Raw genomic sequence first — 26,084 nt, forward strand, 5'->3', positions numbered from 1 at the left:
ATGGGGTTGATTCGCCATGGCCTCCGCAGCGAGCAGGTAGGGCGGCGGGCGGGGGAGCCTCGGTGGCTAGGGGCGTGAGGCCCCGCCCCGAGCTGAGGCGCGCGGCAGGTCCCGGCTCGAGCTCGTCTCGCCCGCTGAGGGGAGAGAAGTGGTGTGGAAGCCGAGCGGAGGCCGCGGACCCGGAGGGGCGCCCGCGCCGGAGTCCGGGCTCAGCGTTTTCTGGATGGGGAGCCGCGCCTTCGCTGAGCTTTGAACCTCGGTTTGCGCGGCTGCAAGTGGGTGTAGGCAGGCGGCGGACCCGATTTCCCCGATTCCGCGCCGTGCGCGGGCGAGACTGGCGGCACCTGGCCGGTGCAGAGTTAGCGCAGCAGGTACCTTTGTTCGGAGGCAGGGCGGGGTGCTGCCTGCTGCGTACCCGCGGGGTTGCCACGGCATCTCTTGCTCCTCCTGCCCTTGCTCTGCTGTTCCCAAGCTGTGCGGCTTGGACCAGTGTCCTCAACTGTAACTTTGGGAATAAAACGCCCCCCCCCCCCCCCCGCCCAATGAGGTTGTCGAGAAGCGTGGTGAGATTGCGCATGGGTGGTACTGAGCTAGCGTTTGGCACAGAATAGGTGCTCAACAAATGGTACCCGTACAACCCTCTTTTCAGTTTCCATTGCTATGGTGATTTGAGAATTGACGAGTTACTTTTGTTACGAAATAGTTAACGAAATAATTTTTGATCTTCCTATACACGTGTTTAGTGAACATAATACTTGCTTCTCTTAATGGAATTACCAGGAAGTGCTTTTCACGTCTTCCAACCTGTGTGTGGGGAAAACAGAGGAAGTCAGTTTCTAGAAAAGTGGCAGATAGAAAAAGGGATCCTCAACTTGGTGATACAGGGATAGAATTAGCAAAAGTGATCTAATTCTTAAGGATAGGCAGGGAACTAACTTTTTTGAGCACCCACCAAAATGACTGTTGTAGACATCTCTTATTCCTCAGCACGAGAGAGTATAGTGAGTGGTATCACCATATTCTCCAGCCCAGTTTTGGTTGCTGAGAGCACCCACAGCAAATAAGTGAGGGAAGCAGGCTTTTAAAACTAGGCTTCTGTATAAAACAAACTCATTCTAGTACAGGGGTTGCTTCTGAAGAGGTCCTTGCTCAAGAATTTATTTTTTTAAAATATTTTTTAAAAGTTTATTTATTTATTTTTGGCTGCGTTGGGTCTTCGTTGCTGTGCGTGGGCTTTCTCTAGTTGTGTCCAGAGGGGACTACTCTTCATTGTGCTCGGGCTTCTCATGGCGGTGGCTTCTCTTGTTGCGGAGCACGGACTGTAGGTGCGCGGGCTTCAGTAGTTGCAGTACGCAGGCTCAGTAGTTGTGGCTCACGGGCTCTAGAGCGCAGGCTCAGTAGTTGTGGCGCACGGGCTTAGTTGCTCCGCGGCATGTGGGATCTTCCCGGACCAGGGCTCGAACCCGTGTCCCCTGCGTTGGCAGGTGGATTCTCAACCACTGCGCCACCAGGGAAGTCCTGTCTTCATTTATAGTGGAAGAAATGGACTCAGAGATGGGAAGAAATTTAGCACTGAACTAGTAAGGGCAGAGCCAATTCCATGTCACTCCAAAAGCTAGTGCTTGTCTATGTATTTCATTCATTCCTTCACTTCAGAGATATTTATTGAACAGCTGGTCTGTACCAGCAGGTGCTAGGTGTTGGGGATACACTGATGGCCAAAGCAGACACAGCCCCTGTCTTCAGGTAGCAACTTGAGTTGAAGTAGCAACTCATAAGCAATGAGTCTAGCAAGGGAGACACACAGAAAATAGAAAATGACCAACTAAATATTGGCTGTGGTCGTGGTACCCGCCATAGGAGACAGTAGAGGGCGCTGTAAGAATATATAATGGGGTCAGTGGCAGCAGGCGGGGTGAGGAGGGACAGGTTCGCCTTTCCTGAGGCGATAGTATTGAGCTGAGACCTTAAGGACTGAGTTGGAGCTAAATTGGGCAAAGAGAAGAGTGAAGAGAAGGAGGGACGCACGTGAGGCCTCGAGGGTCGGAGGGGCTGTGTCTGGTAGTTTCCGAGCGACCCACGTGGCCGGCACTGGAGAGTGCTTCCAAGGCAGAAGCGGACACAGGTTGGATCCCATCCGAGCAGTGCTGCGCCCCAGGGTTTATTTGCTTCCCAGGACATATAATCAACTACACAAACCGTGTCTGTGTTCCAACTCCTGGCCTCCTTCTTCAGACGTGGTTAGGTCTCTGGTTGCCCTGGGTGGGGACGGATGTGCGAAGGGGCATAGACCTCAGTGTGACACTTGCTCAGTGTTGGTTACTTGCGTGGCAAAGCTGAATAGACAGGAGTGCCAGTATTGTATTTCACCCTATTTGTCTCTGCTTTGCAAAATTATTTAACAATTTTTGCAATGGTCCAAGTCCTGTGTTAGCTACCTAGGATACAAACGTGTAAGGATAGTTACTAATTTAATTCATGTTTTATTTGCTTTCCATTTAAGATGCTACAGTTGTTTTACCAATATTATTCTTCAGATGTGTTTGTTTACCATCTGCTATGTGCTAGGCACTGTGCTAGGGACATAGCGTGAGCAAATAGGCATGGTCTGTGTCCTCCTGGAGCTTAAGCTCCCAGCTGGGGCTGGAGGACGGAGAGGGAGGGGGAGCGAGTCAGGGAGATGGGGTTGGAGAGGTAGGCAGGGGTCGGACCATGCAGGCCTCACAGGTCATGCCAAGTATCTGGAGCTTCTCCTAAGGATGGTGGGAGGCCACTGAAGAGTCTCAGTCAGGGAGTAGAACCAGCAGTGTGTGTTTGTGAAAGATCACTCTGGCTTCTCCCTCGGCGGAGGCGGAAGTCGATGGGTGTGAGGGCTATTTAAAAGGTAGGATCAGTGGGACTTGGTAATAGGTTCACTCTGGGGTAAGATGGAAGAGGGAGGTTCAGGGCTGATTCATTTTCTGGCCTGTGTATCTGAGATCGGAACTCAGAGGAAGGACATGAGTTCAGTTTTGAGTAAGACGTCTTTGAAATGATCCAGGTGGGGTGTCACAAAGGCAGGGATGTAGGAGGGTCTGGCACTCACATGACCAGAATGGCTGAGTCTCTAAAGCTCTTGTCAGAGAAGAACACCTTTCCCATTTTTTTTTTGGGGGGGGGGCTGTGCTGTGGGGCATGTAGGATTTTAGTTCCCTGACCAGGGATCGAACCCGTGAAGCGTGGAGTATTAACCACTGGACCGCCAGGCAAGTCCCCACCTTTCCTTACTGAGGGAGCTGTCAAGGTGGGACCTGTGAGGTGGTCCAATGAGAGTAGAATTTCTCCACATTTATGTTGGGGAAAGGTAAAAATAAAATCTTCTGCCAACCTAGGAAATGCTCTCCACAAATGCGGAAAGAAAAGAATTCTGTTATTCAAGCATTAACCGAAAGTGGGATACAACACAGGTAATCTGCAAATGAGACTACAAAAACAGAAAAAAAAAAACCCACCATTTACAGCCCATTACATACGTAATCTCAAGATTAACGGTAATTTGTCCTCTTGTAAAAAGACTAGACAACACCATTTGCTGTATGTGTTTTCATCCTAAATTTACCTGGTGATTGGGGTGGCCGTCTGTGCTAGTCAGTTGCCTTTCTCTGAAAGAAAAATAAAACATCCTTAATTTCTGTGAGCAGGTAGTCGAGGTGCCTAGGCTAAACTCCCGTGATGTTACCTTAAGAGAGATGGCTCCCAGGCCCTTCAGAAAAAAACTCTTGGGTTTTACTTGTGGCTGGAGCTAGCTTATTTAGCCTTTAAAAAGGTTTGCTTACATACCAAAGGGGCAGAGGAAGGATTTACAAACTCTAGGTTTTTCAAAGAAATGCTCTAAGAAAAAGGAGAGAAAAATCTCTTTCCCTTTTTGCAACAGGGAAAAGTCAGTTTAAAAAATTTACTTAAACAGTGCAGTAAAATGTTGGACTGGAGCTCTCTCAGTATGGGAATTGTTCTGGAGATGATCTTTAAGTGAGTTCCATGTAGTTGTGCATAGCTAGGATGCCTGCAGGTGGTCAAATCTAGCCCATAATTTCTTGTACATTGATTGAAAGAAAAATATAGATCCAGATCCTGCTGGTTTCCAGCCAGAACTCTTGTCTATGGTAGTTAACCCTTCCAGGACTTGTCCCCTTTAATGTCAATAGTGTCATTTCTCACTCCTACTCATTGTTAAAAACATAAAATTCAACTGAGTAAATTTTTTTAAAATTAATTAATTAATATATATATTTTTGGCTGTGTTGGGTCTTCATTGCTGCGCGTGGGCTTTCTCTGGTTGCGGCGAGCGGGGGCTACTCTTCGTTGTGGTTCACGGGCTTCTCATTGCAGTGGCTTCTCTTGTTGCAGAGCATGGGCTCTAGGGCATGCGGGCTTCAGTAGTTGTGGCACGCAGGCTCAGTAGCTGTGGCACACGGGTTTAGTTGCTCCGCAGCATGTGGGATCTTCCCGGACCAGAGCTTGAACCCGTGTCCCCTGCACTGGCAGGCGGAGTCTTAACCACTGCGCCACCAGGGAAGTCCCTAACTGAGTACGTTTTAAAGATCTTACTGGCTTTCTTTGAGTCGTGTATCGGGCAGCCTCCCATCTAGCAGATAGAGAGGAGCTCCGAGGAGCTGTACAAAGTGAAAGACTTTTACAGGCAGAAGGAGCGGGAACAGGAAGCTCTACCTGGGAAAAAGCGGGTTGGTTGTGGCGAGGTCACCCCCCTTTAAGGGATGCAGGGGTCCGCCAGGCATATGACCTCACTGTGCTGACCAGGCGATTCCTGATTCCCTGGTTTAAGATTCCATTTCTGGGAGAGGCTGAAACTAAATAAGTGAAGTTTGGTGATGTGGGGCTCAGCATCGGTGACTCCACTTTGAGCATATTTTCTTGTTTTTAACACCAGTTCTTCATATATGAGATATTTGGTAGATAAAGTTAGGATTTTAATGCAGAAATGAACTCTCCACTAATCTATTCTGGAAGGTCATAAATGTGGGGATGGAAATTGAGATTGAATGGCATGTAAATTTAGCTTGGAAGCTGCTTTCCACTCACCGAGGTAGGAAATTCAACAAACTCTCTTTTAGATTCTACCTGAGCTATCCCTTCCATCTTCTTAAGTTCACAGTAACCTGAGACTTGGCCACTAAACTGCTTACTGGAGGGAGAGACCGCTGATGGCAGCTGAAGTGATTGAACATTGCTTACCAGTAGTTTGAACTTGTTTGCTGTAATCAGCCTTTTTTCATCATTAGTGTACAGGAATGCAAGAGATTTCTGTGCATTAATTTTGTATCCTGCAACTTTACCAAATTCATTGATTAGCTCTAGTAGTTTTCTGGTGGCATCTTTAGGATTCTCTATGTATAGTATCATGTCATCTGCAAACAGTGACAGTTTTACTTCTTCTTTTCCAATTTGTATTCCTTTTATTTCTTTTTCTTCTCTGATTGCCGTGGCTAGGACTTCCAAAACTATGTTGAATAGTAGTGGTGAGAGTGGACATCCTTGTCTTGTTCCTGATCTTAGAGGAAATGCTTTCAGTTTTTCACCTAGTATATCTTCTTTGGAAAAGAAAGTTTAGAGAAGAAACAGCTCATTTTTTATCTGGATTATCTTTTATTCTTGTGTTGCAAGAGTTCTTTTTATATTCTGGACACTTGACCCTTATGAGATACATGATGTGCAAATATTTTCTCCCATTCTGTTGGTTGTCTTCACTTTTTTGATAGTTTTCTTTGAAGCACAGAAGTTTTAAATTTTGATGTTCAATTTATTTTTTTCTTTTGTTGCTTTTGCTGTAGTGTCATAGCTAAGAAATCATTGCTTAATCCAAGATCATGAAGATTTACACTTAAATATTCTTTAAAGTATTTTATAATTTTAGCTCTTACATTTAGGTCTTTGATCATTTTGAGTTAATTTTTATATATTGTGTTCTGTAAGGTTCCAACTTTATTCTTTAGTTTGTGGATATCCAGTTGTTTCAGCATCATTTATTGAAAAGACTGTTCTTTGCCCATTAATTTACCATAATGTAAAAGTCAAAGCCATTCTTTAAAAACTCACTTGTTTGCTAAAAGATTTCTATTTCATTTATGGGAAATGGCTTATGAGCAGTCCTTTTTTAGGTAACTGCCTAATTCTCCTTGAGTGTTTTTTTTCCTTTTGTTTCAAAGAAAATAAAATGAGCAAGTGGGATGTATTCCATGAATGCAAGGTTGGTTCAATATTGGGAAATTGATTAGTATCTTATACAGCATTATTAAGTATTATGAACAATGATATGATTATTTCTCTAGGTGCCGAAAAGCCTGTCAAAAAATTCAATACCCATTATAATAAAAGCACTTAGAAAATAGAAAAAAAAAAAAGCCTTTATGCTGTTACATACCCTAGCAATAAACATGGTGAATGTACAAAATATGTTTTCGATTTAAGGTATTTTTCTTCTTTTAATATGGGCTCTGGAATTTGCCAAGTAATTTTTTTTCAATTCTGAAAAGGCTCTGAGAGAGAAGTAAGGAGGGGAATATGTATGGGGAAAAGTAAATCTGCCAACAGTGTTTGGTGAAATAAACAAATTGTTTGATGGCTTACTGTGGACATGTCCTGAGGCGCCGTGGCCGTGTCCTTAGGGAGCTATTTGGTGGGGTGCTGGGAAAAAGTGATAGGTCACCGGCTAGGCTATTTTTAAATGAAAGCTTAGAAGTTGGCTCTGGAAAACCCTCTCAGGTTATTATGCTTCCCTCCTCCTTTAGTCCTCCAGAACGTGAGATTCCTTTCCATGTGTTTTCTGGCATTAAAGTCAGGACACTCTAAGTTTTAAGTGGAAGCATTATTAAAAACTGCTTCAGAGTAAAGGGCATTTCCTAGTTAAATTTCACAATTATGTTTTCCAGTTCCAAAAATAACTTGGGGGACTTCCCTGGTGGTCCAGTGGCTAGGACTCCGCACTCCCAATGCAGGGGGCCTGGGTTTGATCCCTGGTCAGGAACTAGATCCCACATGCCACAACTAAGAGTTTGCATGCCTCCATTAAAGATCCCGAATGCCGTAACGAAGATCCCGAATGCTGAAACTAAGACCCGGCACAGCCAAATAAGTTAATAAATAAATTAATAATTTAAAAAAAGCCTTGGAGCTCAGAGTGAACCATCATCCTAAATAAACTGTCTAAGAGAGATAACAGTGGGCAGAGGCAAATAATTTATCCAAATTCATGAGGAAACTAATTTGTTAGAATTTTAAAATAATCTGATTTCAACCATGAGCCTAGTTGAAGTTAGACAGCATTTAATGTTTAATCCTTTATGAATGACACACTTAAAAATTTTTTTATGGTAATAAAATATACATAATTTGAATTTACCATCGTAACCATTTTTAAGTGTATAGTTCAGAAGTGTTAAATACATTTATAATGTTGTGCCACCATCACCACCATCTGTCTCCAGAATTCTTTTCATCTTGCAAAACTGAAATTCTGTACCCATTAAAAAATAACTCCCCATTTCCTTCCCTGCTCCCAGCCCCTGGCAACTCCCATTCTGCTTTCTGTCTCTAAGAATTTGACTACTCCAAGTATCTCATGTAAGTGGACTCAGACAGTATTTGCTTTTGTGTCTGGCTTATTTCACTGAGCATAGTGTCCTCAAGGTTCATCCATATTGTAGCACGTGTCAGAGTTTCCTTCCTTTTTAAAGCTGAGTGATATCTCATTGTATGTACATATCACATTTAGCTTATCCATGCATTGGTTGGTGGACGCTTGGGTTGTTTCTGTGTTTTATCTATTGTGAACATGGGTGTACAGATATCTCTTCAAGACCCTGCATTCAATTCTTTTGAGTATATACCCAGCAGCGGGATTGCTGGATCATATGATAATTCTATTTTTAATTTTATTGAGGAACCTCCATACTTTTTTTTCAGTGGCCATACTGTTTTACATTCTCACCCGCAGTGCATAGGGTTCTAATTTCTCCATATCCTCCCACTTATCATTTTCTGGTTTTTTGATAGTAGTCATTCTAATGGGTGTGAGGTGGTATCTCATTATAGTTTTTATTTGCATTTCACTAATGACTAGTGATATTGAGCATCTTTTCATATACTTATTGGCTGTTTTTATGTCTTCTTTTGAGAAATGTCTGTTCAAGTCTGTTGCCTATTTTTTTTTTTTTTAATTTATTGGGTCTTCGTTGCTGCATGCGGGCTTTCTCTAGTTGCGGCGAGCGGGGGCTACTCTTCGTTGTGGTGCGCGGGCTTCTCATTGTGGTGGCTTCTCTTGTTGTGGAGCTCGGGCTCTAGGCGCGCGGGCTTCAGTAGTTGTAGCACATGGGCTCAGTAGTTGTGGCTCGCAGGCTCTAGAGTGCAGGCTCAGTAGTTGTGGCGCACGGGCTTAGCTGCTCCGTGGCATGTGGGATCTTCCCGGACCAGGGTTCGAACCCGTGTCCCCTGCGTTGGCAGGCAGATTCTTAACCAGTGTGCCAGCAGGGAAGCCCCCTTTGCCCATTTTTGAATCAGGTTGTTTTTGTTTTGTTTTAAATTTTAGAAGTTCTCTATTTTAGATATTGCTCCCTTATCAGGTATATGATTTGAAAATATTTTCTGCTACCCTGTGGGTTATCTTTTTACTCTGTGAATAGTGTCTTTTACTGCACAACATTTAAAATTTTTCATGAACCAATTTATCTAGTTTTTCTTTTGCTACCTGTGCATTTATAGAGTCTTATCCAAGAAATCATCACCAAATCCAATGTCATGAAGCTTTTGCCTATGATTTCTTGTAAGAAATATGTTTTAGGTCTTACATTTACATCCTTGATCCATTTTGAGTTAATTTTTGTATAAGGGTCCAATTTTGTTCTTTTGCAAGTGGATATCCAGGTTTTTAAAATTTATTTATTTATTTATTTTTGGCTGTGTTGGGTCTTCATTTCTGTGCGAGGGCTTTCTCTAGTTGCGGCGAGCGGGGGCCACTCTTCATCGCGGTGCGCGGGCCTCTCACTATCGCTGCCTCTCTTGTTGGGAGCACAGGCTCCAGACGCGCAGGCTCAGTAGTTGTGGCTCACGGGCCTAGTTGCTCCGCGGCATGTGGGATCTTCCCAGACCAGGGCTCGAACCCGTGTCCCCTGCATTGGCAGGCAGACTCTCAACCACTGCGCCACCAGGGAAGCCCCTCCAGTTTTTTTTAAAATTAAGTTAAATTAAATTAAATTATTTATTTTTTGGCTGTGCCATGTGGAATGTGGGATATTATTTCCCCAACCAGTGATCAAACCCATGCCCCACGCAGTGAAAGCACAGTCTTAACCGCTGGACTGCCAGGTAAGTCACTGGATATCCAGTTTTCTTAGCATCATTTGTTTGAAAGACTCTCTTTTCCCCATTGAATGATTTTGACATTCCTGTCAAAAATTATTTGACCATATATGCAAAGATTTATTTCTGGGCTCTATATTCCATTGGTCTATGTCTGTCTTTGTGCCAACACCACACTGTTTTGATTACTCTAGCTTTATAGTAAGTTTTGGTATCAGGAAGTGGTTCTTCCAGCTTCTTTGTTCTTTTCCAAGATTCTTTTGACTATTCAGGGACCTTTGAGATTCCATGTGAATTTTAGGATGAGTTTTTCTCTTTCTGCAAAAGGCATTGTTGGGATTTTGATAGGGATTGAATTGAATCTGCAGGTTGCTTTGATTGGTATTGACATTTTAATAGTAATAAGTGTTCCACTCCATGAACATGGGATGTATTTCCATTCATTTATGTCTTGTTTAATTTCTTTCAGCAATATTTTGCAGTTTTCATTGTACAAGTCTTCACCTCCTTGGTTAAGTTAGTTCTTAAGTATTTAATTCTTTTAGTTGTTATTGTAAATGGAATTGCTTTTGCATGTATAGAGATACAACTGATTTTTCTGTGTTGACTTCGTGTCCTGCTACTTTGCTGAATAAATTTATTCTAACACATTTTAAACACATTTTTGTGGAGTCCTTAGGGTTTCCTACATACAAGATCATATCACCTGCAAACAGATAATTTTACTTCTTCCTTTCCAATTTAGATGCCTATTATTTCTTTTTCTTTCCTGATTGCTCTGGCTAGAATTTTCAGTACTATGTTGAATAGAGGTGGTGAAAGTTGGCATCCTTGCTTTGTTCCTGATCTTGGAGGAAAAGCTTTCAGTCTTTTACCATTGAGTCTGATGTTTGATGTAGGTTTTTAATGTATGGCTCTTACTGTGTTGAGTAGTTTCCTTGTATTCCTATTTGTTGAGTGCTTTTGTCATGAAAGGGTGTTAAATTTTATCAAATGCTTTTTCTGCGTCAATTGAGTTGATCGTGTGGTTTTTTCCTTCAGTTGACGTGGCATATTGTTGATCATCTTCATATGTTGTAGGATCCTTGCATTCCAGGAACAAATCCCACGTGGTCAGGATGTATAATCCTTTTACTATGCTGCTAAATTCAGTTTGTTAGTTTTTTTTGTTGAGGAGTTTGGTGTCACTCTTCAAAAGGGATATTGTTCTGTAGTTTTCTTACAGTGTTTTTTCTTGGTATCAGGGTAATGCTGGTCTCATGGAATGGGTTAGAAAGTGTTCTCTCCTAAAACGGAGGAGTCACTAGCTAGGGCTGCCCTGGGCTGGTTGTGTGCCATGTGGCCAGCACACCAGCTTGGGTGGTTTTGACTTTGAATCAAAGCTTCAGGTGAGGCTCGTCCTCTAGACAGGCCATCTTATCACAATTCCAGTCGTTTAATTTTTGTGTTTCTTTGTTTATCGCCACTCTGTCTGTCTAGGCGGTGAGCTTCATGAGGTCAGAACCCACGTCTCCTTGGTCCATCGCCCTGCAACCCCGGCCCCGCCAGCACCCGGTGTGAGTGGCACCTCCTGTGCCTTAGGTGAACAGGTGAGCGAGAGCCATCCTGGAGCTGAGAGGACGCTCGGCACGTGAGGTGTGGATGTAAAGTAGGGAGCTTGGTCTTTTTACGAAACGCCATTAAAGCTGCCTGTCTGGGGACTTACCTGGTGGTCCAGTGGTTAAGACTCCATGCTTCCAATGAAGGGGACGCAGGTTTGATCCCTGGTCAGGAAACTAAGATCCCACATGCCGCATGGTGCAGCCAAAAAAACCCAGCTGCCTGCCTGGCTGCCTTTGCTCAGTTCCTGCCTGAAATCCTCTCTGGAAATGCTTTATTGCTTTTTTTCAGTTAGCTTATGAGTCGGCAGGACCTTAGCATTTACAAAGTGCTTCCCATGTGGTTTCTCATTGGAATAATCACCCCCATTTTGAAGTTAGGACACTTAGTTGCAGAGAATAAACCTGCTTGCGTCACACAGCAGGGACATGACAGGGTGAACTTGAACCCTGCTCCCCAGTGCCAGCTTGGTGCTTTTTCTGCTGTACACCCACAGTGAGCGCCTTGTGTGGTTTCTGTCGAGGGGTCTGGGCCTCTTGTGTGCTCTGGGAAAGAGGGCAAGATCACTCAGGCATCTTCCAGTAACACTAAATTCATTTTATAAAGCACATTAGAAACCAAAATTGTGGGACTTGCCTGGTGGCGCAGTGGTTGAGAGTCCACCTGGCAATGCAGGGGACACGGGTTTGAGCCCTGGTCTGGGAAGATCCCACATGCTGCGGAGCAGCTAAGCCCTTGCACCACAACTACTGAGCCTGAGCTCTAGAGCCCGCGAGCCACAACTACTGAGCCCGCGAGCCACAACTACTGAAGCCCGCGTGCCTAGAGCCCGTGTTCCGCAACAAGAGAAGCCACTGCAACGAGAAGCCCGTGCACCACAATGAAGAGTAGCCCCCGCTCGCCACAACTAGAGAAAGCCTGTGTGCAGCAACAAAGACCCAACACAGCCAATAATAAATAATAAACTAAAAAAAAAAAAAAAAAAGAAACCAAAATTGTTTTTTGTGACAAGGTGTCTAGGTAGCTATCATAAGTGTTGTTTTTAAAAACTGAACAAAGACTCTGGCCCGTAATAAACGGCTAGCCTCCAGCGCCCTGTCCTCGTGTCAGGAGCCCGCGCTGCAGGGTCTGGTCTCAGCACCTCTCATCCCACCCTCCCAGGCTGGGCATGTTGTGCAGCGGGGGCCCAGCATCTTACTGGAGAGCAGTGCTCGCTTCTCCAGGACTGGGTGCTCAGGACCTGGTCTGAAGTACTCGCAGGCCTTCCTCTTGGTTCTGTCTTCACTAATGCCAGCCTGCACTCCTTTAAACTGGCGGCCCTAAGGCTGGCATCCCAAAGTACACCCCATAGGCCACTCGTTCATGGCTCGTTCCAGCACTCCAGGGAGGGCCTGCTCACCTGAAGGTATCCCCTGGCCTCTGGTCCAAGTTACTCTGCCCTGGGTTAAAAGACTAGAGTAGACATGGGTGCTGGAAACTGCCACTGGTGAAGTATCTGCTGTCTGAGGTAGGATGCTATCTTTTCTTTTCAGTCAGAGACGGCCTTAGCTGCTGCTTCTCATACGCTTGAGACCAAGAAAGAGTGGCTTTACTCTGCTTTTACTTTCTGGAATTAGATACGTATTTTCAGATATGGGTCATAAGCGTGACCTGTAGCTTGCGTCACCTTTGATAGAACAGCTGGCTGTCAGCGCTAACACACAAGAGTGGATGTGGGCTGTGGGGACTGAGCCTGACTGCTTTTGCTGCCAAGCCCTTCCTTGCCCTGTGGCCTCGGTGTCCTGCCGTCCAGTTGGAACCCCTCTCTGCCCTTTAGCCTGATTTTCTTGTGCATAACATGGCAACTTGTTTCATGACTAATCCTTCCAGACCTGAACTCATTATCATTTTTAAAAATTAATTAATTAATTAATTAATTTTATCTTTGGCTGCACTGGGTCTTCGTTGCTGTGCGCGGGCTTTCTCTAGTTGCGGCGAGCGGGGGCTACTCTTGGTTGCGGTGCGCGTGCTTCTCATTGCGGTGGCTTGTCTTGTTGCGGAGCATGGGCTCTAGGGGCGTAGGCTTCAGTAGTTGTGGCACACAGGCTCAGTAGTTGTGGCTTGTGGGCTCTAGAGCGCATGCTCATTAGTTGTGGCGCACAGGCTTAGTTGCTCCGCGGCACATGGGATCTTCCTGGACCAGGGATCGAACCTGTGTCCCCTGCATTGGCAGGCAGATTCTTAACCACCGCGCCACCAGGGAAGTCCCTCATTATCATTTTTCACTTTGGAGGGTTTTCAGATCCCCTCCTTTGGTTTTCAGATATAGCTCTTAATGGTTTAATTTCTATGTGTGGTTTCTGAGTAGATTCTAACAACTTGTTTTTATTGACGGTTCAATTTATTTTATTTTTGTAACTGAGAGAAGAAAGGAATCTTAGGAACAGATTCCACCTGTGAAATGCAATGTAGAATTTTGGCTAAAGGGTGGAGAATGGAACAGATGGCATAAGAGGTGACGTGCCTGCTCCGAGTTGGTTTCTCGGTGACGGTCTTGTTTCTAGTTTGAGGTTCCGAAAGCCTCAGTAGAAAGTAGGAGAGTAATGCAGACCCACAAACTTTCCGGCCGCCTGGCCCAAGTAACAGGCACCTGTGAAGGGGCTTTTCCACCTTCACACTCTTTTGACTGAGGTCTGGAGCTCCGTTGTGTGTGCTGCGAGAAAACACAAGCAGACACCTGGGCTCGTGACTTCCTCTCTCTGGTCACTTCCTGTGTGGGGGTGAGTGGGCGTGGCTGGTGCGGGTGGGCGGAGCCTGCCTCCCCTCTCTCCACGTGCCTGTCCTGCTTTTGGCTCTGGCTCACAGCACTGCTGGTCTGACTGTCCCTCTGTGCTATAAGCTCATCTCCAAATGCTGGGAATCGTGAGCAAGATTTTTTTCCCACTCCCTTTTTTTACCACCAGTCTTGTCTTCCAGTTATATCTGAAACTAGCAGTTTTAAGAAGCATTTTGGTATAAAATGCAAAATTTATAAGCATGTTATATGCCATTTGCAAAAAAAACCAGGCCCCTTTTGACCTTGCTTTACATAGGAGATTTATTTCCTGATCTGGAAATGTGGCCAGCCAAGACTTAGTTCCTCTCTTCCACTTGGGAGCTGTCTCTTTTGCTCAGAGCAGGCCCCCAGACACCACAGCAAGTCAGTGGGTCTGAGTTACTTCTTTGTCTAGCTCTCTTGGCCGTCATAACTGCGGAGGGTGAGACAGGAAGGCGTTGGCACAGCTACCTCTGAGAGTCTGGGAGACGCAGGGCCCATCGGTGTGGCCACGTGTACTGCAGAACAGAATGACAGGTGGGAGATCTTTAAGAATTTGAAAAACTCCCAGAAAGAGTTGAGATTGTCTATATTAGCAGCTTCACCTGGTCAGGGGAGTTATGCTGAAGTTGAACCTGACTCTAAAATTAGTGGCTTGCTCTGGGGTGTCTTTTCCCACCATCATCCTGAGTTACTGGGCAAAGCTGCACTGGTTTCTAGTTTACGTTCTGATTCTGTGAGAATTTGCCAGACTGAATGCAGATGCACTCTTCTTACAGAAAGTGGGCTGAGGATGGACCCCCTTAACCTGGTGCCGTATTTGCCTCGGGCAGAATGGTCCCTGGGGCCAGGAGACCAAGGCTGGCTTACGATGTTGGGTCAGGTGCTCAAGGAATACCAGACATGTACAAGACGGTGTGTGGTTTCTCTCTTTTCTTCATGTCAAGGGTTGCCAGCTTGGGCTTTGAACAGGTGCATGGAGCTGTGATTGTCTCAGTGGGGCGCCTTGCTGGGTGGGTTTATCTTCATCCTCTTCCTCCCCTGGGTATGAGAAAGGGGTGGACAGGACATTGTGGCCCTTGTCTGCTCTCTCTTTGCTGTGTTGGCCGCATTTTGTTTGTTTGTTTGTTTCTTTTTTATTTTTTTTAAGTTTATTGAATTGTAGTTGGTTTACAATGTTGTGTTAACTTGTGCTGTACAGCAAAGTGACTCAGTTATAGATACACGTATTGTTTTTCATATTCTTTTCCATTATGGTTTATCAAAGGATATTGAATGTAGTTCCCTGTGCCATACAGTAGGACTTGTTATTTATCCATCCTATATATACTAGCTTGCATCTGCTAATCACAAACTCCCACTCCTTCCCTCCCCTACCCTTCCTCCCTCTTGGCAACCACAAGTCTGTTCTCTATATCTGTGAGTCTGTTTCGTAGATATGTTCATTTGTGTCGTATTTTAGGTTCTACATATAAGTGATATCATAAGGGTATTTGTTTTTCTCTTTCTGACTTACTTCACTTAGTATGATAATCTCTAGGTCCGTCCATGTTGCTGCAAATGACATTATTTCATTCTTTTTTATGGCTGAGTAACATTCCACTGTTTGTGTGTGTGTGTGTGTGTGTTTGTGTGTGTGTGTATACCACATCTTCTTCATCCATTCATCCATCGATGGACATTTAGGTTGTTTCCACGTCCTGGCTATTGTAAATAGTGCTGCCGTGAACATAGGAGTGCACGTATCTTTTCAAATTATAGCTTTGTCTGGGTATATGCCTAGGAGTGAGATTGCTGGATCATATGGTAGCTCTATTTTTAGTTTTTTGAGAAACCCCCATACTGTTTTTTGTAGTGGCTGCCAATTTACATTCCCACCAACAGTGTAAGAGGGTTCCCTTTTCTCCACACCCTCTCCAATATTTATTATTTGTATACTTTTTAATGATGGCCATTCTGACCAGAGTGAGCTGGTGCCTCATTGTAGTTTTCATTTGCATTTCTCTAATAATTAGCAATGATGAGCATCTTTCCATGTGCCTGTTGGCCGTCTATATGTCTTTGGAGAAATGTCTATTTAGGTCTTCTGCCCATTTTTCGATTGGGTTGTTGGTTTTTTTGTTACTGAATTGTATGAGCTGTTTGTATATTTTGGAAATTAAGCCCTTGTTGGTCACATCATTTGCAGATATTTTCTCCCAGTCTTTTCATTTTGTTTATGGTTTCCTTTGCTGTGCAAAAGCTTATAAGCTTGATTAGATCCCATTTGTTTATTTTTGCTTTTATTTCAATTGCTTTGGGATACTGACCTAAGAAAACGGTACAATTTGTGTCAGAGAATGTTTTGCTTATGTTCCCTTCTAGGAGTTGTATGGTGTCATGTCTTATATTTAAGTCTTTATAGCCATTTCGAGTTTATTTTTGTGTATGGTGTGAGGGTGTGTTCTAACTTCATTGATTTACATGAGGCTGTCCAACTTTTCCAACACCACTTGCTGAAGAGACTGTTTTTTTCCTTATTGTATGTTGTTGCCTCCTTTGTCGAAGATTAATTGTCCATAGGTCTGTGGGTTTATTTCTGGGCTCTCGATTATGTTCCACTGATCCATATGTCTGTTTTTATGCCAGTACCACACTGTTCTGATTACTGTAGCTTTGTAGCATTGTCTGAAGTCTGGGAGGGTTATGCCTACTGCTTGGTTCTTTTTCTTCAGGGTTGCTTTGGCAATTCTGTGTCTTTTATGGGTCCATATAAGTTTTAGGATTATTTGTTTTAGTTCTGTGAAAAATGTCATGGGTAATTTGATAAGAAAAGCATTAAGTATGTATATTGCTTTGGGTAGTATGGCCATTTTAACAGTATTCATTCTTCCAGTCAAAGAGCATAGCATGTCTTTCCATTTCTTTAAATCATCTTCAGTTTCCTTTACTAATGTTTTGTAGTTCTCAGCATGTAAGTCTTTCACCTCCTTGGTGAGGTTTATTCCTAAGTATTTTATTATTATTTTTGTTTCGATGGGATTTTAAAAGGGATTGTTTGTTTACATTCCCTTTCTGTTATCTCATTGATGGTGTAAAACAATGCAACCAATTTCTTTTTCTTTTTTTTTTTAAATTAATTAATTAATTAATTAATTATTTTTGGCTGCGCTGGGTCTTCGTTGCTGCCACAGGCTTTCTCTAGCTGTGGTGAGCGGGGGCTACTCTTCGTTGCAATGAGTGGGCTTCTCATTGTGGTGGCTTCTCTTGTTGTGGAGCACGGGCTCTAGGTGCACGGGCTTCAGTAGTTGTGGCACATGGGCTCGGTAGTTGTGGCTCGCGGGCTCTAGAGCGCAGGCTCAGTAGTTGTGGCGCACGGCCTTAGTTGCTCCACGGCATGTGGGACCTTCCCAGACCAGGGCTCGAACCCGTGTCCCCTACATTGGCAGGAGGATTCTTAACCACTGCGCCACCAGGGAAGTCCCAATGCAACCAATTTCTGTACATTAATCTTGTATCCTGCTACCTTGCTGAATTTGTTTATCAGTTCTAGTATTTTTTGTGTGGAGTCTTTAGGGATTTCTATTGGGTTGGCCAAAAAGTTCGTTCGGGTTTTCCCATAACATGAAAAACCCGAATGAACTTTTTGGCCAGCCCAATATATATAGTATCATGTCATTTGCATATAATGACAGTTTTACCTCTTCCCTACCAGTTTTTTTAAAAAAATATTTATTTATTTGGTTGCACCCGGTCTTAGTTGCAGCAGGCAGGCTTCTTAGTTGTGGCTTGCAGGCTCCTTGTGACATGCGAACTCTTAGTTGCGGCATGCGTGTGGGATCTAGTTCCCTGGCCAGGGATCAAACCCAGGCCCCCTGTGTTGGGAGCACAGAGTCTTATCCACTGTGCCACCAGGGAAGACCCTCTTCCCTACCAGTTTGAATACCTTTTATTTCTTTTTTTTTTAATAAAAAATGTATTTATTTATTTTGACTGCACTGGGTCTTAGTTGTGGCATGCAGGATCTTCGTTGCGGCATGTGGGATCTTTAGTTACGGCATGTGAACTCTTAGTTGAGGCATGCAGAATCTAGTTCCCTGACCAGGGATCGAACCCAGGCCCCCTGCATTGGGAGCATGGAGTCGTAGCCACTGGACCACCAGGGGAGTCCCTTTTATTTATTTTTCTTGTCTGATTGCTGTGGCTAGGACTTCCAATACTATGTTGAAGAGAAGTGGTGAGAGTGGGCATCCTTGTCATGTTTCAGATTCTAGCGAGAAGGCTTTCAGCTTTTCACCATTGAGTATTATATTGGCTGTGGGTTTGTCATAAATAACTTTTATTATGTTGAGATATGTTCCCTCTATACCCACTTTGGTAAAAGAGTTTTTGTCATGAATGGATCTGGAATTTTATCAAATGCTTTTTCTGCATCTGTTGAGATGATCCTGTGGTTTTTGTCTTCTTTTGTTGTTGATGTGGTGTATCACATTGATTGATTTGCGTATGTTGAACCATCCTTGTGACCCTGGGATGAATCCACCTTGGTCCTGGTGTATGATCTTTTTTATGTGCTGTTGGATTCGGTTTGCTAATATCTTCTTGAGGATTTTTGCATCTATATTCATCAAAGATATTGGCCTATAATTTTCTTTTTTGATAGTATCTTTGTCTGGTTTTGGTATCAGGGTGCTTGTGGCTTTATAGAATGTCTTTGGGAGTGTTTCTTCCTCTTCAATCTTTTGGAAGAGTTTGAGCAGGATCAGTATAAGTTCTTCCTTGTATGTTTGGTAGAATTTGCCTGTGAAGCCATCTGGCCCTGGACTTTGTTTGTAGGGAGTTTTGTTTGTTTGTTCGTTTGTTTTTACAGATTTTATTTCACTTCTAGTGATCGGTCTGTTCAAGTTATCTATTTCTTCTTGATTCAGTTTTGGTGGGCTGTATGTTTCTAGAAAGTTGTCCATTTCTTCTAGGTTGTCAAATTTATTGGCATATAATTGTTCATAGTATTCTCTCATGGTGTTTTTTGTATTTCTGTGGTATCAGTTGTGATTTCTCCTCTTTCATTTCGTATTTTGTTTATTTGGGTCTTCTCTCTTTCCTTCTTAGGGAGCCCGGCCATTGGTGTGTTAATTTTTGTTTACCCTTTCAAAGAACCAGCTCTGGGTTTTACTGATTTTTTTTCTATTTTTTTTTAATCTCTATTTTATTTATTTCTTCTCTGGTCTTTATTATCTCCTTCTTTCTGCTGACTTTAGGTTTTCTTTGGCCACATTTCCTTTTCTTTCATTCTTTCTTTTTCTTGGCCATGCCGTGTGGCTTGTGGGATTTTATTTTCCCAACCAGGGATCGAACCTGGGCCCTTGGCACTGAGAGCACGGAGTCCTAACCACTGGACCATCAGGGAATTCCCATGTTTGGCCACATCTTCTGTTACAAAACTTGGGATATGGGATTCTGATTCCTGACAAAGTTGGGGTCTCTTTCTTCCTAGTTGTTCATTTAATTAAACCAGAGGGCTTATGAAGCCATAAAAATTAAATTATAGTGAACTATATGTTTAATGAGTATGCTTTGCGTCATAAACCAGGGCCCCTTTCAGACAACCTTGGAAATCCGATTGCTGGCTTTCAGTTAGTGATGGGTCGTGATGATGCTGGTGCCAGCCGTGTTTACTGACCTCTTACCCTGAGCCAGGGACTGCACACACACTTGTATGTGCTAATTCATCAGACCACAACAAACCTGTTTTTTTTTTTTTTTTTTAATTTATTTTTGATTGTGTTGGGTCTTCGTTGCTGTGAGCAGGCATTCTCTAGTTGCAGTGAGTGGGGGCTACTCTTCGTTGCAGTGCACAGGCTTCTCATCGCAGTGGCTTCTCTTGTTGCGGAACACAGGCTCTAGGCACGCAGGCTTCAGTAGTTGTGGCTCGCGGGCTCAGTAGTTGTGGCTCGCGGGCTCTAGAGCGCAGGCTCAGTGGTTGTGGCGCATGGGCTTAGTTGCTCTGCGGCATGTGGGATTTTCCCGGACCAGGGCTCGAATCCGTGTCCCCTGCACTGGCAGGCGGATTCTTAACCACTGCGCCACCAGGGAAGTCCAGTGAACCTGTTTTACAGACAGAGGTGCCGAGGCCTCAGTGTTGCGGCCCTGACCCAGGCTGGTGAGTAGCTGAGCCAGGATGTGAACCCGGCCAGGAGGCGAGGGCTCATCTTTGCAACCCCTGTGCTGCCACTGCCATTAGTTGGTGTTTTCCACGTGGTCTCTGAAACCTCTGAATTTTTAGAGGCAACAGGGCTGCGTATTGGGGCTTGACCCCTTGTAGCCTTCAGTGAAGTTCTGGCTCTGCCCCAGGTTATGGGTCTGAGACAGGGAGGCTCCACAGGGCTGTGGTCTCCATGGGCCTGTGTCCACCCACAGACCCAGAGGCTGAGCCGGTTGTCCTTTCCTGAGCAGTGTCCCCACCTCCCTGGGCTTCCTGGGCATTGTCTGGGCCCCGGGTGATTTGAGCCAAGCAAGGTGGTCCACCTTGGGACCTACGTGGTATAAGGATCTGGGATTGCCCTGGGGATAAAGCTCTTCCCGCACAGCCGTCCCGCTGGGCTGAAATGTATCCCGCAGTCTGCCGTCTTCAGGGGCTGTGCCCTGTGAAGACCCCTAGGCAGCACCCACAGACCCACGGAATGGCGGAGGTGCTCCTGCCTGCTCTAAACCTCTCTGAGTACTACCAGGTGCCAAACAAAGGATCTTTGTTTTTGTTTTTGTTTTTTAAATTAATTAATTAGTTTGTCTGCGTCGGGTCTTAGATGCGGCATGCGGGATCTTCCTTGCGGCACGTGGGCTTCTCTCTAGTTGTAGTACACAGGCTTCAGGGTGCGTGGGCTCAGTAGTTGTGGCCCACGGGCTCTCTAGTTGTGGTGCACGGGCTCTAGAGCGCAGGCTTAGTTGCCTCACGGCGTGTGGGATCTTAGTTCCATGACCAGGGATCGAACTCGCGTCCCCTGCTTTGGAAGGCAGACTCTTAACCACTGGACCACCAGGGGAGTCCCCAAACAAAGGGTCTTTGGGTCCTCATCTGTCCCCTGGGCCTCGGCCCTGCCTGAACGTCCAGGTGAGGGCAGGGCTTGGTGCCAGCGGTGCCGGGTAAAGAGCTCGGCGCTTCAGAATCCACTTGGATTGCCACGGCACCCACGTGCGGGCTTGGCACCGTGTAGGGCAAGAGGGAAATGTGTCCACTTAGCAGACAGTAGCGGCGTCTTTCAGAAGTAGATTAAGTGGAGGTTGATAGGAAAGCGTCATTTTTGCAGATGTTCGTCTAAGGATGTTAATTTTTTATAGTGATCAAGAATTTGGGTGTATTTGGAAGGGGAGGTGAAAACTTAAGCTAAATACTGAACTAGCTTAGTTGGTCAAACTGGAGCAGAACCTTTTAGCTTAGATCGGGACGGCCCCTCCCAAACCTGGACTTCAGAGTCAAAGCAGCTCAGGGCACAGGCGGATCCGTGCTGGGACCTGTGTGTTCTTGGCTTCGTGGTATCCACAGAGTGGGTGCTGTCTTGGGAAGGGAGCAGAGATATGTTTTTAAATATGCGGAGTTGAGGGCTTGGGAGGTGGGCGAGGGCTTTACGCAGTCACCGCAGTGTGATGAATGATTGAAGGCTGCAGGCTTGTTCGCGGGAGCTGTGCGCTTACTCCCAGCCCCTTCCTCCCCTGGAAGCTGACGTGCTTCTAACATCATAGTCCTGGAGGGCCGGGGGGGCATCTCAAGGCGGCATGCGTGGTGCTGCTCCCCCGTAGCTCCTCCTCAGCGTTCCTTTAACCCCGTGTCTCCCCTCTTGGCTGCTGCTCTGGGCCCGGGGCGTGGGGGGTGGGAATGAGGAAGGGAGGGGCAGCTGTAGAAGGAACGGGTGTTTCCTAAGCATGGACCCCGCGTGGTAGCGCTCACCACGCTCCCGTGGGCTCCTGATTGGTCAGGCTGACGCAGCTCGCCAGTGGCACTTGGTGGGCACAGGCCACAGTGCAGCAGGGCCTCCACTCCACAGCCTGAGTCTGCGCCCGCTTGGCAGAGGGCTGCTTGCCCTGCCATGAGTCCCCCAGGCATCCAGAGGCCCGTGGCCGTGGAGGAGACTGTCCAGGGAGGAGTGTAAGAATCGATGGGTATGGCTCCTTTTTCCTTTTAAAAAATGTTTTTAGAAAAGCCTCTCTAGTTTCACAAATACCAGGAATTGAAAATGATAGTGGGTGATATTAAGTTCCTCAAAACAGATTGCTGCAGGAGACTTGGGGCCTCCTTGACGCACTTCAGGAGCTGGTCCTCAGCTGCCTGGGCGACGTGCGTCTGCGCCCTGCCACCCGCTCGTGTCCGTGCAGAGAGGAAACTGGTTCCACCACGCTGAACGGTCCACACGGGGCGCAGGGCCTGGGGAGACACTGACGGGCTCAGAGCTGAGGTCCGCACGAGAGATCTGGGGTCTGTGTCAGACTTGGGGGAGGAGGATTGGTGAGTCCCTGGCGTCCTCCCACCTTGTCACTAATTTATCTGGTTTGTCTTCCAGAAGGAGTCTGCTGAGGGCGAGGGTCATGGACTTCGTCACCTCCACGGCCATCCTGCCCCTGCTGCTGGGCTGCGTGGGCGTCTGCAGCCTCTTCAAGCTGCTGCGGTGGCTGCGCACGAGAGCCTGCGTCCGGAACGCCGTGGTGGTCATCACCGGCGCCACGTCGGGCCTGGGCCGAGGTGGGTGGTGGGGCAGTGCTGGGGGGTGGGCAGCGGCGTGGCTGCGGACGCGCGAGGCGGGCCGGCAGCTGGGCAGCAAGGGCGGCACTGCCCTTGGTCCAGATGGAGACGGAGAGCTTAAGCGCAGTGAGAGACGGACCTGACCTTCGGCACCAGGGCCGGAGGCGGAAGCCAGGGAGGAGGCCGCGTGTGCACGTGGGGCGGCCTCAGCGCCGGTCGGTGTGGAAACAGGCACTTGTACGTGGAGGCTTTCAAAAATGGACACTAACTTAGGGCCAAACAAAACGTTCCTTTTCCTGGCTTAGCGAGCATCCCAGGTTTACGGCTTTGGTGTCACCTGCAACTTGCCGTCCCCTCACGGGGCCGTGCCTTCAGCCGTGCCCTGGCACCTTGGCAGGTGGGGACAGGATCGGTGAGGCCTCAGCTGTTCCTCAGCTGGGTTCTCCAGTTGAGCTCAGATCTAACCTAGTGGCCACGTGGAGCTTCTGGGTCCAGGCCCACCCCACGCGCCTGTGCTAACCGTGGCAGCGTACCAGGGCAGGTGCAGGTGTGTCAACATCTGTACATGCGCCACGCCACCCCTGCGCGCCCCCCATGCTCGTGCTCAGTTCCATGGAACGAGGCCGAGAGGCGCCCTGAGTTGGGGTACACCCAGCGCCCCTGCGTCTCCTGGCCGGTGAGAGTACAGCCAGTGTGGCCCTGGGCCACGTGCTGGCCCCTAGGCCAGGTGCTGCAACAGACGGATGTGAGGCAGGGTCCCTTCCCTCCGGGAGCCCGTGGTCTGTGCAGAGAGGAAGGACTTCTCTCCGTGTGCTGCCCTTTCAGGACGGGTGTTCCCAGCGGGCTGGCAGGGGAGGCACCTAGGTGCGTGCTGGCTTGGGCTCATCTCCCTGAGTCCTCACAGCTGACGCTCAGAGAAGGTGTGACTTGCCCTGGGACTTGTAGGCAGGAGCGCGAAGCCAGGACTCAAGCCCTCGTCTTGTCTCCCTGGGGGAGGGGGCAGGGTGGGCCGCGAGCAGTAGGGTCACGCAGGGGCTGCTGGCGCTTGAGAGCTGCGGGAACACAGAGGAGCAGATGGGGAGTGGCATGCAGGCGGCCAGGGGACCTGGGCAGACGGCAGGGAGCGGGGGTCCGTGCGTGCACCAGCATGGTGTTCAGGTGAGCTCTCGGGGGTGACCCAGGGTCTGTCATCAGATCTCAGGCCCCGAGCCATAGCCGGGCCTCTGACCTTACTCAGCAGCTAAATATAGGGTGTCAGCAGCCGCTGCTCTACCACAGAGAGAAGCCTTTTTTTTAACGTCCTTGAAGCGTGCCTGGGGGTTGGCTGTGAGGTCCGGGCACACTGCGGCGCCGATGCGCACACGCGTCACGGAGATGCTGTTCTCTCTTCACCCGCGCTTCCTCCTGTGACCCCAGGGCCGGGAAGGGGATGGAGGACAGAGCCGCGTGTCTGCGTGCGTCTGTGCTCTTCCCTCCGTCTCCTGGATTCCATCGGAGGGCCAGGAGGGTGTGTATCCCTCCCCCTCTGGCTGTCTCGGTACAAACACCCCTCAGCGACTGCCCAGGAGGCGTGGGGAGGAGACCCCGGCCACCCTCATGGCTCTGCCCACCCTGTTGGCCGCCCTGGAGGCCTGGCTGACGTGCTGAGTGTTCGGACAGCTCTCGTGTTTCTCCTGCCTTGTCTCCTGGCTTGTCCTTGCGGCCTGGCAGGACGCTGGGTGAAGGGACGTGTCTCGGCCCCGAGGCCACGAGCAGCTAGTGGACTTATAAGCCGGTAGTGCTGGTGGCCTGGGGACCGGCTGGCAGCCCAAGATAAATGTATTCCTTTTTCTCTCCACCCTCCCACCTCTTTGTATCAGCTTTTTCAAGAAATGAAAATGGAATTTTCTCAGCTTGTTGGCGTTTCTGTCATTCTCTACGCGAACTTTAATTTCCTCCCTTGGCTTTCCTTGGGAAGCAAAGCTTAAGCAGAACGCGGGTGACCAGTTTCCAGAGCTGTTCAGACACTTGCGTGTCCCCCACCTTGGATCTTGGTGGCACCTCACAGAATGTCCATCGTGGTGGCCAGGTCGGGACAAAATGGGGTGAGGAAGCCAGCAGGGCTTCGGGAGTGATTGGAAACGGACCTCAGGCACGCCTGCCCCCAGCCCCACCCCCGAGGAGGCTCCGCAGGGCAGGTGGGATGGGGGCCGTGACCCAAGCAGACCCCGGGGCCAGAGCGGGGGCTGTGGCTCTGTCTGGGTTTGTGCCCTCGGTCAGGGTGAGCTTCAAAGAAGACAACACCGCCCGCCTGGAAGTGCACCGGTTTAGTTGACTTGAACCTCCTTCCAGAAAGCTCCATCTGGGTCAGGCTGGGAGGCGCCGGCCCTGGGATAGCAAGTGAAGCTGCAGGAGGCGCAGCGTCTGGAAAGAAGGCTTTGCCCCCAGGGAGCCTCCTGCCTCCCTCCCTGAGGGACGCTGGCATTCTCCCCGCTTCGCTTTCAACGCGCTGGTGGGGGAAGGACCCCGCCTGGACCCCGGAGCCTCCTCCCTTCCTGGATCCCTGACCCTCCGGTGGGCTCCTGGGGCCGGCCTTGCCCTCCTAGCAGCCCGCGGCACCAAGACTCCGCTTGACCACCTGGCCCCTGAGACTCAGTCTGGGACCCGGGGGTGGCCGCATGGTCAGCTGGGGCCACGGGGGCTGCACACACCTGCTGTTGGGCACCTGAGGGAGACTAGGCCTCTAGTGAGGACAGACTGTGCCCCTTTAAGCCGCACGTTTCCATCTTCACTAACAGCCAGTCTTTAGAACATTTTAAAAAGGCAGCTTAGAAACACAAACGCAGCACTTGTGTAGCGCCTTCTCTCTGCGCGGTGCTGACCGTGGCCGCTGTAACTCGCTCAGTCCTGGTGCTGCTGACCTGCATCTACAGAAGAGGAAAGTGGGGACAAAGAGGTCGAAACTGCCCGCATCACAGGGCCAGTCAGGGTTGGGAGTCTGAGTCGGACACAGGAAGTCTCGCTCACGTCCGTCCTCTTGACCGCGGGGCTGTGCTGCTCTCCGTGGGCTGTGAGCTGCGGGGCACTGAATGCTCGGCTGTGTTTGGGGGCAGGGCGAGAGGACCTCACCCCCTGCTTCCTCCCTCTCCCTGGCCCCCCCGTTGTGGCCTTGGGATTCACTCATGACCCTGGCTGGCCCAGTCCTAGGGATGCTGCCCCCACCAGGGCTGATCTGGTCCCTCCCAAGGATTCTGCCACCAGAGCTTGGAGGGAACGGGCCAAGGGCACCCTTGTCTGGCCGGGGAGTGGTGTCCACGGGAACGCAGAGCTGTCTGCAGCCCCGGCCCCATCTGGTGGAGAGGCCAGGCTGGGAATGAAGTGGGGAAGGGACCTGCTAGCATTCAGAGAGCCTGGTTCCTGCTACCCAGGACCCTGGGCCGCCACCACTCCTGTTCTTCCCATCTGAACCATTCAGCTCCTTCCCTTAATGCTTGAGCTACCCTGGAATCCTCCTGATAAATCCTCTTTTTGCTTTGCCCCGGGTGACTTGAGTCTCTTTTCTTGCCACCAAAGAATATTGACTAAGAGGTGCCCAGATAGTTCTGGACTCCCCCGCCATGGTCTTCGTCAGTTGTCACCTGGATGCTGTAG

At 47.9% G+C, this 26,084-nt stretch overlaps 1 protein-coding gene and 1 non-coding gene across 8 annotated transcripts in view; one reads left to right on the forward strand and one right to left on the reverse strand.

The window, feature by feature from the left end:
- Positions 1 to 259: 259 nt before the first annotated feature.
- The window catches only part of DHRS7B (dehydrogenase/reductase 7B), a 42,939-nt gene continuing 17,114 nt past the window's right edge, over positions 260 to 26,084 (forward strand). Inside the window, exons 1-4 of one of the 7 annotated variants that reach the window (XM_059908562.1) lie at positions 260 to 275; positions 10,831 to 10,940; positions 14,524 to 14,659; positions 22,276 to 22,454. In XM_059908562.1, coding sequence (XP_059764545.1) covers positions 14,538 to 14,659; positions 22,276 to 22,454 — 301 coding nt within the window. In that variant the 5' untranslated portion in view covers positions 260 to 275; positions 10,831 to 10,940; positions 14,524 to 14,537. The other 6 variants (XM_059908555.1, XM_059908560.1, XM_059908556.1 and 3 more) reach the window with 6 other exon arrangements.
- On the reverse strand, positions 19,058 to 19,130 carry TRNAS-CGA (transfer RNA serine (anticodon CGA)). Its single transcript has one exon. It is a non-coding gene; the product is annotated as a tRNA-Ser (tRNA).

The sequence above is a fragment of the Balaenoptera ricei genome, chromosome 20 (assembly GCF_028023285.1).
Source record: "Balaenoptera ricei isolate mBalRic1 chromosome 20, mBalRic1.hap2, whole genome shotgun sequence".
Taxonomy (NCBI): Eukaryota; Metazoa; Chordata; class Mammalia; order Artiodactyla; family Balaenopteridae; genus Balaenoptera; species Balaenoptera ricei.